This window comes from Octodon degus, unplaced genomic scaffold (genome assembly GCF_000260255.1).
Source record: "Octodon degus isolate 3935 unplaced genomic scaffold, OctDeg1.0 scaffold00010, whole genome shotgun sequence".
NCBI lineage: Eukaryota > Metazoa > Chordata > Mammalia > Rodentia > Octodontidae > Octodon > Octodon degus.
Window position 1 is genome coordinate 24,772,253 of NW_004524586.1, and position 10,934 is coordinate 24,783,186.

General features: G+C 46.0%; 2 protein-coding genes across 5 annotated transcripts in view; one reads left to right on the forward strand and one right to left on the reverse strand.

Annotated features, from left to right (window-relative positions):
* Sec23ip (SEC23 interacting protein) overlaps positions 1-3,758 on the reverse strand; it is a 45,568-nt gene extending 41,810 nt beyond the window's left edge. The window contains exon 1 of the mRNA XM_004625617.3: positions 3,536-3,758. Within this exon, the coding sequence (XP_004625674.1) occupies positions 3,536-3,698 (163 nt within the window). The 5' untranslated portion in view covers positions 3,699-3,758. The remainder of the gene's footprint in view (positions 1-3,535) is intronic.
* A 6,720-nt stretch (positions 3,759-10,478) lies between these two features.
* The window catches only part of Mcmbp (minichromosome maintenance complex binding protein), a 51,265-nt gene continuing 50,809 nt past the window's right edge, over positions 10,479-10,934 (forward strand). For all 4 annotated transcript variants that reach the window (XM_004625621.3, XM_023708981.1, XM_004625622.3 and 1 more), the window contains exon 1: positions 10,479-10,826. In XM_004625621.3, the coding sequence (XP_004625678.1) occupies positions 10,769-10,826 (58 nt within the window). In that variant the 5' untranslated portion in view covers positions 10,479-10,768. The remainder of the gene's footprint in view (positions 10,827-10,934) is intronic.

A 10,934-nucleotide genomic window follows, 5' to 3' on the forward strand; every position in this document is an offset into this window, starting at 1 on the left:
GGGCTGAGCTGGCCACACACACACATAAATAAATAAATTAAAAAAAAAAAAAAAAGAACCTTCTGTTAGTTTAAAAAAAAAAAAAGACAATTATGAATATAACCCAGATGACATTTGGGGCTGTTTTCTTTTGGAATTATGAATGGTAGGTACACTATGGGAAAGGTACCTCTATCACTTGCTTCTTTGTAACTAAAAATAAAACCCCTCCTGCAAAAGAGCCTTCTTTTGCATCATTCTGCTTTTCTGATGTATTTTTGGTTTTTTTGTTGTTGTTATTGTTTTTTATTTTGTACAGGGTCTCACTACACAGATCAGACTCATAGTGATCCTCCTGTTTACAGCCTCCCAGGTGCTGGGATTACAGGCATGCGTCACCACGCCCAGTCTTGCTCACCATCTCAGGGCACCCCGTGGACAGGGCCGGCTCGGCAGACCTGGGAATTGAATCCCTGGCCCATGCATCTGCCTAAGCAGACACTTTAATCCACTGAGCTATTTGGCTGGCCCTTCTGATATATTTCTAATTCCCACCTCTCTGCAGTCCTGTGATCCTCACTTAAACTTAGACTCTTAGTTCATCCTCCAATGAAAAATCTCTCTGATATCGTTCACCTTTTTTAAAAATTTGTTTCTTTTTGGAAAAAGATCTCCCTGTGTAATCCAAGATGATGGGGAACTTGTTAGTCACCCAAGCTGGCCTCAAATTCACAATCCTGCTGCAGTCTCCCAAGCGTTGTGAATACAGGTGTGTGCCACTAATCCCAGATTCCTTTACCCTTCAAAACAACTTGAGGGGACTGGGGAGATAGCTCCGTAGGCCTGAGGTCAATCCCTGGTTCCGCCAAAACAGAAAATAAATAAATAAAAAATAAAAAAACAACTTGAGATTGACCTAGTCCAAGAAATATTTTTTCTAATTAGCATCAATTATAAATAAAACACTGATCTCAACATTTCACTAGATTCATCTCAGGGCACCTTCTAACTTCACGTGGACACGTATCCATCCAGATCAACAACCTTAGTGAGCACTTGCATACTCACAACACTCACAACTTTGTCTTTCTGTGTTCCAGAAGCTAATTTCCAACAGATTTAGCCACATACACCTAAAATTGAATTTAGTATCTTAAATACCCTATGTCCTTTTACCAGTTTTTTCTCTTTAACATTTAGATTTCAACCAAAAATCTCAAACCTGTCAGACCATTCCTCTCTCTCACCCTTCATTTGAGCATTCAGATACTCATTCAGGAAACGTTACACAGGCATGGTGCCACAGGCCTGCAATCTCAGCATGCTGGAAAACTAAGGCTTTCAGAAAGGATCAAAGTTTGAGCTCAGTCAGAGGAATTTAGTAACTTGATGAGATTTTCTCTCAAAATGGAAAATTTTAAAATAAAGGGGTAGGAATGCAGCTGAGTGCAAAAACCCCAGTAATGAGAAGGAAGGTAGGAAGAAAGGAAGAAAAGAAGGAAGGAAGGAAGGAATTTATGCCCAGTGTGGGGGCTTGCCTGTAACCCCAAGCACTCTGGGAGGCTGAAGCACGAGAACTGTCTCAAATTTGAGGCTAAACTACACAGTGAGTTTCAGGCAAACCTTAACTACATAACAAGACCCTATCTAAAATAAATAAATAAACCTGGTGTGGTAACACACACCTGTAATCCCAGCACTTGGGAGGCTGAGGCAAAAGATCACAAATTCAAGTTCAGCCTGAGCTACACAGTAAAACCCTGTCTCCAGCCCCCCAACCCCCAAAAAGAAAGAAAGACATGAAGCAGAGGGTGATATAGAAGCCTCAGGCATAGCTTAGCACACCATTCGGCTCTAGTCATGCCAGCTCTTCATCAGGACAGCAAGGTCTATCCTTTCAATCGCACTGCCTAAATGAGAGAGACACACTGGCGCTCATCCTCTCATGCATTCATTCAACAAACATCTGTTTTGTCTACTGCATTCCAAGGACTGCACATACTCTAGCAAGTAAAACTCAGTCCTTGCCTTCATGGGGTTTACATTTGTGGGGAGGGGGGTTAGAATAAACAAATACGTGCACCTGTCGGGTAATGACAAGGCCACGAAGTGACACAAGGGAAGGGAAACCTTTAGGTACAGCTGTTTCCAAGAATGCCTTTCTTCACTTCCCATGAAGCATTCCAAAACACAAATTATTCACTGGAAACACTCAACCCAGGTGTGGTGACACGAAGCCTGTACCCCCAGCACTCGGAAGGCTTGAAGCACTGCCTGCCACCAACACTTTAAAGCCAGCCTGAACGGCATGGCAAGATCCTGTCTCAAAAAACAAAGTCAACATTCAATGAAGACCTAAGTGCTAGACACTAAACAGGTCCTGGAAACAAAAGAGAATTAAGTCGTTGCTGCAAACTTTAAGAAGTCCACAGTCCAAATAGGAGAACGAGTTTACTTAACAAACATTTACCTAACACTGTCAGGCACTATACTCTGGGCTTTGCAAAAAGCAACCTTTCACAGCGAGCACGCATATGTACACTGAAGCACAGAGCTGTAATAACAGGCCTGTGCTCCCACACCAAGCTACCGGCAGGGCCAGGGTTTGGATCCATACCCCTAAACACTATGGTCTAGGTTAAGCCACAAAAGCATCAAAAAACAATCTCCCGAGCCGAGGAGATGGCTCAGTGGAATAAGCACTTCCCTAGCAAGCACAAGGGCCTGGGTTCAGTTCCGCCAGAAAAACAAAAAATCTCCCAGCGGGGCTTAGTGACACACACTTGAAATCCCAGTACTCAGTACCCTGGGTGGGGGTTGGGAGGGGTGGGGGAGGAGAAGCACAAGTTCGAGCCCACTGTGGGTAACTCAACGACTTCGAGGAACCTTGTCTCAAAATTACGAGAAAAAAGCAACTCCCAAGACAAAACCACAGAGATAAAAAGATAGAGGTGCTCATGGGGGGGAGGGGGCTGAGAGAAGAAAACACTTCTTAGAGAAAAGCATGCTGAATCTGGATTTGGAAACACTACACATGTTTTTCAGGTCAGAGAACCGTCCATCCAGGAGAGAGCCTCTTGTACAGCGGCCTCTCCTGGAAGACAGCCTGTGGTATCCTTTCAGCTACAGGACGGCTACTGTCTAATCTATCTTCAGGCGCTGCCAGCACTCAGAACACCAGTGGGTGTGTTCAACAACTCGTGGAAGGCCGAGGATACAGCTGCCTGGCAAGCGCAAGGTCCTGAGTTCGATTCCCGGTACCAAAAAAAAAAATAAAAAATTTAAAAAACCAGCCTTGCGGAATGCCAGGGAACTAGTGTCTGGACAACTCAGCACACGGAATTCTGAGAGGAACAGCGAGCCTCATCACCCCTGCCCCGCCTCCGAGATCCCAAACCCCGAATCTCCTAAACCTGGCCAATGCTGGCCCCCCGCAAGCCATCCAGGGGGTGCGCCGAGTCCGAAGGAGCCTCCCCGTCGGCCCCCGTCCGACCACCACCCCTGCCGCCGCCCCCGACACACTGGACCCGCGGGGCCGCCCTCGGGTTACCACTACCTCCGGGCAAGAGCAGCGAGGCCGAGGCGGCGGCGGCTTGAGTGACTGGGATGAAGGGCACGTTGAAGCTGAACTCCGTGGCCGAGGAGGAGAAGAGTAAGTTGGTACTCGACAAGGAGGTGGAAGCGCTGCCGCTACCACCGTTAATTTTCCTCTCGGCCATGGCTGCGGGTCACCGTCCGTTACACGTCTACTGGAAGCCGGTGCAGTACCACCGGCCGGAAACCAGTCACCGCTGGGTCAGCGCACTTCCGCACTTGCGCACAGACGCCGAAACCCCGGGGGCGGGTCCAGAGCCATTTTTTTTTCCCCAATCCGCGCCGCCCGAAACCAACATGGCGAAACTAGCTTCACGCCCGAACCTAGCACGTGACATTCTCCGCGGCTGCGCAAGCTCAGTTTGAGACCGAAGGACCTAAGCAGGGGAAAGACCGTGGGGGTGTGGCCGCTGCTCTTACTGGAACCGAGCACAACTTCATGCTCAGAGTCCTGGATTGAAGGGAGAAAAGGGCTCTGGGCTTCTCGAAAGCAGGGACAGTACAGTTTAACTGTCAGACTTTGGAGGTGCAATGGAAGTCCACAGGAGCAGGTAAAGGAGTGAGGAAAAAGTGGAGGCAGCAGCAGCCAAGGTGGAGCCAAATTCACCTATTGAACCGGCAGGTCTTTCTGGACTACTCAGAACTTTTGTCGTCGTCCCAGGTATAGTAATAGTAAAACTTTTTAAAGCTTTTAAGTCACGAGGAGAAGAACAAATTTTAACCCATGGGATTGAAATTTAAGGACGTGACTTTAGCTCAGCCCAGTGATGCACACGCTGTAAAGTCAGCAACTCTGGATGCTGAGTCAAGGGGACAATACAAGACCAGCCTGGACCGCAAGACACGAGGGGGTAGGGACCTGGGACTCAGCACTCTGAGTTCAGTCCCGAATCCCCCCACCCAAGAAAAAGATGGCGATATTTAAAATAACTTTGTAAAATAAATTTTTAAAAAAGCTTTATATATGTCCACAGCTCCACAGTAGTCTAGTTCCACCCATAAATTGGATATAATTGAAAGGAAAAACAAGCAGGTGCAGTGAGGCACACCTGTAGTATCAGCTACTCCAGAGGGTTAGTCAGGAGAATAGAGAATTGGAGGCCAGCCAAGGCAATTTAGCGCCTGCCTCAAAAATCTAACAAAAATACCATAAGCAGTTCTATAGCTTTTTAGTAGGTGGGAGAGAAAGACCCCTAATTAAGTCTTGAAATAATTAAACACCTCTCTAGAGATTACACCTATATAGAATGCAAATCTGTATAATGAAATCACTGTTTACTATACTTACTGTTAGATTTTAAAAGCTAAATGCTATACCATGAGGACAGATTGTATACCAGGCCTGGTGGTGTATACCTATAATCCCATAGGGAGGATGAGACAAGAGAGATCACCATGAGTTTGAGGACAGCCTGGGCTATATAGTGAGTTCACAGCTAGCCTGAACTACCTAGTGAGAACTGTCTCAAAAAGCTAAATAAATAAGATTTTATTTACAAGAACTACTGAAAAAGGAAAGAAAGTCCATCTGGAACTAAAGTAAATTTTGCTGAAACAAAAGATTGAAGACTTTCCAGTCCTGTCACCCAGGAGGATAGGGAAATCCCAGCACTCTGAGGAAGATTGTAAATTCAAGACAGCCCAAGCTACATTTCAGATTTCAAAACCAAGGTGGTCATTATTATCGTTTATGTCCAGGTGTCCCCCCAAAGCCTCATGCAGTCAAGGGACAGCTTCTGGAGTTTGTGACTATTGAGGGTGTGGCTGCTGCACCTGCCCTGGTAATTTGCATTACAGTGTGAGGAGGGGAAAGAGGCTAGCTAGCTGCCTGAGCTGCTGCCACAAAAGGCTGCTCCCTGCCATGTGCCACTCTGCCTTGGAGCCAGCCGAGTATGGACTGAAACCTCAGTAACTGTGAGCTAAATAAACCTTTCCTTCCCTCATTTTGAGTGTCAGATATTTGTCCCCGCAACAAAAGAAGAGTAACTGAGACAGTCAATACAGTAAGACCCCTTTAAAAAAAGATCCCAATTGGAAAAAAAGAGGAAAAGAAAATATATCAACTCCTGGTCCATAGAAATTGACTCCTGGGCATAAATTGAAAATTATTCCAGCTCTGACAACACAATTTTCATGGCTAGTTCAAACTGTCTTTGGTTAAGCCTCTGGAAAAATAACTCCTCAGGACCACATTCCTCCTTGGCCCTGGCTTTGTCCTCTATGAAATTTCTCTTGGGTCATGATGGTCCATGGCCATATCTGAAGTGGCATTGAAAAGTGTCTTCTATGGGATCTGTACAGTTTTGGCAGCTAATTCTCAGCTAGTACAAGTTTAGGATTCAAGATTTACCTCAGTCCTTTTCAATTTTTTTATAGTACATATTTGCTGTACCTAATAATTATATTCATCACAGGGAGTTAGTACATGTGCATCTCCCTTACCCACCTGGCTCAAGTCTTGAATAGTTGCTGGCTTTTCAGAGCAAGTTCTTGGTATCTCATTTCTGGCTAGAACCATGGTCTTCACTTGCTCTTCTGACCCATTTTATTCTGCTCAGAATAATGGGTTCATTTGAGCATAGCTGAAATGGTAGCCTCAAGTGAGAGTCCCTTGCCTGGCCTTTGCTACAAGGATGGATTCTTTGGTTTCCCTGAAAATGTGAAAGGACCTTTGAAAATTCCTTTGAAGCTGGCCACGGAAACACATCCCAGCTGTTCAGAAGGCTGGGATAGAAGGAGCCAGAGGTTGACACTACCCTGCATTTACCACCTATGGAATGAATACTAAATTGGTTGAGTTTTCTTTTTTCTTTTTTTTTTTTTTTTTTTTTGGCAGAACTGGGGATTGAATTCAGACCCTTGAGCTTGCCAGGCAAGCACTTATTCTACTGAGCTATCTCTCTGGCCCCTGGTTGACTTTTCTTAATACTTTAAAGCCCCAATTTTTCCTGTTTACCCAGTCTGGCTGTCATAAGCTATTGTGGCAACTGAAAACTAAAAATGGTAACTATCTGAACTGATAGGTGCTATAAAATTGAGATTTCATGACATTTCATGAAATTTCAATGATTCAGTTTAAAAAATACAATATACCATTAATTTCACATTGATTATTTTATTTTGACATCTTAAAATTCAACTAGTTTTGTTATGTTGGGTTAAGAATATTATTAAAATGAATACATGCAGGCAATCCCAGGACTAAGGGGGCAAAGATCACACATTCAAAGCCAGCCAAATATCTACATAACCAGACACTGCTTTAAAAAAAAAAAAAAAAAAAAAAGGCTATAGCTCAGTGTAAAGAGTTCTTACCTAGCATGCATGAGGCTCTAGCAAGCATCTATTCTTAGCACCACACATACAAAAACAAAACAAAAAACTACCATTAAAAAAGTCTCAAGCATTTCGTGAGGTCTTTATTTCCTCATAAAGGATCCAGTGTCACATAAAACATATACCATGGCTGGGTACAGTGGCACCTATAATCCCAGCTGCCTCAGATGGTGAGGCAGGAGGATTGTAATTTGGAGAACAGCGAGAGGCAACCTGGTGAGGTTCTTCTCACAAACAAACGTAGCTCAGTGGCAAGGGATCCCTGGGTTCATTCACCAGTAATGAGGTGTGGGGCAGGTACCATGAACTCAGAAAGGAAAGGTATTTTTTGTTGCCCACACTTGCCACTGCTGAGTGATAGCAAGCTGAAATTCAGATAAAGAAAATTTGAAAATTAATGATTTAAAATCAGACATTTTCACATCATAACTTTAATTCACATATAAATGGATACAACTAAAACATGGAATTTCCATCATTCAACAACACTCTCTGCTAAATGAATGAATGACTGCAGTAGTCCTACTATCATTGTGGTGGATCAAATAATGGTCAACTTGTAACATCTGGCTGAATTGAAGCAGAATGGTTCTGGGTATGGAAGGTCCTCCTTTTATGCTAACAGCGTAAAAGAAGAACAGAAGAAGATGGTGTGCTTTTGGTCCTCCTGAAGAGGTTTGTCATGCTGGCTTTGTTGATAATGAATTGGGCAGTTTGCACTGTCAAAAGGAGTTCTGGTCCTCACTGTTGCTGAGGATGGCTACGGCTGTTTCCAGGGAGCTCTGGTTCTTACCTTGAGCCTCACTTTCTGGCTCCAGTGTAGATCCCTCAGCCTGCTTCCACCACTGAACTTTGGGCCTTGACATGAAGATCCTCTATACAGACTTGCATGACACATTGTTGTGGGCTCTAGGCCTCCAGTTGGACTAATAGAAGACACTGTCAAGGGCTCTAGGTCTTCAGGACACTGATGTGGGATCCAGGTGGTCAGCTGGATTCTTTGGGTCTCTAGTATGTGGACAGATCTCTTATAGTCTTCTGCATTTAACTTTTGGGTAAATATTATAAAATAATCCTAGAAATTATGTGTCCTGTATTAAATCCATTCCCTTGTAAGTCCTGAAGACCACAATCAAATTCTTCCCAGATTACCCAAACTCACAAGAACCAGATGTAAGACCCAATATGCCAATTCATTCACAATAAGAAATCCAAATTACATCTTTTATCCTGAAATAAACTAGAATATTAGCCCAAAATATATCATGTTGGCATAAAGCTAACCTTGCGCTGAAAGCAACTGAAGATACAAGAAAATTTTAAGATATTATGCACATGTACCAGTTCGCCATGATAAATGTAATCATTACATACTGCACACATGTATGAACAAAGATTTTTAAATTAAAAAGAAAAGATACAAGAAATGCACCTTACACTTTTGCAGTTTGCCTGAAAGTAGGATATAAAATTTTAAAGGTGTCTCTTTTCACCTCTCTGCTTCCAGGAAAGACAAAATTTATGACCAGAGGCAACTTTAGAACCTTACCAAACCAGAGAGCCAAAGAATTCATATAACAGCTATACTAACCAAACTGCCTATAACTAGTTTCCCAAGTTTTTTATCTTCCCAGTTTGCAAGCTTTGGAAGCTGTCACAGGTTTTATCAAGATGTCCTCCCCAAAGTCCCATGCTGTCAGACGTAGGACTTTTGGGAGGTGGCTGGATCCTAAAGTGTGTGATGCTGGAGTTAAGGATGTGATACTAGAATGATGTGATGCTGGAATAAAGGGCACTCCACCCTGGGTGTGGCTGGTACCAGTTACCAGCTTTACACCCTAGATAGAATATAAAGGGACAGAAAGCTATAGCTGTTTGCTATAGTTTTGCTGGGGCTACTTTGCTGCTTTCTGCCTGCCCTTCTATACTGTGGACTACTTCACCTCTGCAGTACCCCTATATGCCATGGCACCATTTTGGAGCCAAATGACTATAGACTGAAACCGCTACAAACTTTGAACAGAATAAACCTTTCTTTCCTTCACTTGTGGATGTCAGGCATTTTGTCTCAACCACAAGAAAATTAAAAAGCCTACTACTTTCCTGTGTCTCATCTATAAATTCAATTGTTAGAGATGTTATATAAACTCAAATTCTAATGCACTTTGAGCTACTCTTCCCTGATTTTCTCTCGTGTGCATATGCAATATATATGTTCAAATACTTGCTTTTTTTTTTTTTTTTTTTTTTTTTTGCAGAACCAGGAATTGAACTCAGGCCCTTGAGCTTGCCAGGGAAGCGCATTCCACTGAGCCATCTACCTGGCCCTTGCTTTTCTCTTGTTAATATGTGTTTTGTTATAGGGGTCCCACTAGGGATCTGAGAAGCATAGCAAGGTTTTTCTCCTGCATGGCAGCCCTAAAATGGGGTTTTGGTGGTAAATCTGGGTTCATTTTTCTGCAGTGCTGTGCTGGAGGTTGTACCATGGTAGCCATGCAGGCTAGGCAAAGGCTCTACCACGGGGCTGCGCTGATCCTGCAGGCTCAGTCCTTGGTCTTCAGTTCCCCACTTTCCAGATTCCATTCTCATCATCTCACCCATTTTCCAATCTGACAAGCTTGGGGTTTCTCAGGTACACTCCAGGACCAACAAAAACAGTTTCAATACTGAACATTTTAACTTCCCGAGGAAAAGGCTGCTGTAGAGTTGGACTTGCCCATCTTTCTTAGGATGGTACCCAGATCCAGATAGTGTACAGACCTCACCAGTGCTACCCAGCAGATGCAGCTGAGATGCAAAAGCAGACCAGGCAGAGTAGGGTGTGTTTGTGCATACCAGTAACCTCAGAACTGGGCGGGAAAATCGCAAATTCAAGCTGAGCCTGGGCAATTTAGCTAGACCCTATTTCCAAATAATCGGGGCTGGAAATGTAGCCCAGTAATAAAGCCCAGGGTTCAATACCCAGTACCAGACAGAGGGAAGACTGGGTTGGTTTCCCAGTCCTAAGCCAAGGGCTGGGCCAGCGGCAAGTTCATAAGGCTTTGCCTCTCAGGTCAGGAACCAGTCCTTCTGCCATAATGCCTTGGGTGACAACACAGGGCAGCTGGGAATTTTAAAAGTGCCCCTTATCTAAAGGTACAGCATCCTCAGATTATATCACCTGAGGTAAAGTCTTAACCTAAGATTTTACCCTACGTTGGAGTTTCATTAAGCACGCCAGAGTCACCGCGAGCAAAAAACCAAAAAGACACGTACAGGAGGTAGTGGGTGACAATTCTGATTCACCCACTATTTTTGCCCAGAGCTGATTCTGCAGTCCCTCTGAGCGTCGCACTTTTTAGCCCTTGCACAAGGAAAGATTCACAAGAACCAGACTCCAGGAGCTTCCACCGCGCTAGCACGTGTCACCCGCAGCAACCCTCCAAGCCCGGCGCGCGCCCGCCCGGCCGCCCGCCCGGCTTCCTTTGCCAGTCTCCAAGATGGCGGCCGCAGCCCAGGCGCGGCCCCGCCTCCGGAAGAGCCGTCCCGCTCTCCTCCCGCGCGGGGGCGCGCCGCGCGCTCCCGCCGCCCCTCCCGGGCGAGCTCCACCCAGGTCGCAGGCAGCGCTGTCGGCGGCGGCTATTTCCCGCCATTGTGCGAAGTGGAGGCTGGGGCTCGCGCGCCTCACCTCTTGGTCGCCGGTCGCCCCTTGGTGTTCGCCGCCCGCCGCAGCAGCTTCTCGCAGAGGCGCGGAGAGGTCGGGCGGGCCGCGCTCCGCTTTAGGTGGGGAGGCGCAGGCGAGAAGCGGCCGAGCTCCTGAGGGGGAGCCGGGCGCCGGCCGCCTTGGGCCGTGGAGAGCCGCCGCCCGGGCCTCGGCGAGATGCCCTGCGGGGAGGACTGGCTCAGCCACCCGCTCGGAATCGTGCAGGGCTTCTTCGGTGAGTGGCGCGCCGGGGGCGGCCGCGTAGGTCGCCGAGTTGGCCGACGCCGGCCCCCACGCGGGACCACGACGGGCTCGCGCTGGGCCGGGGCGGCACGGCACAGCC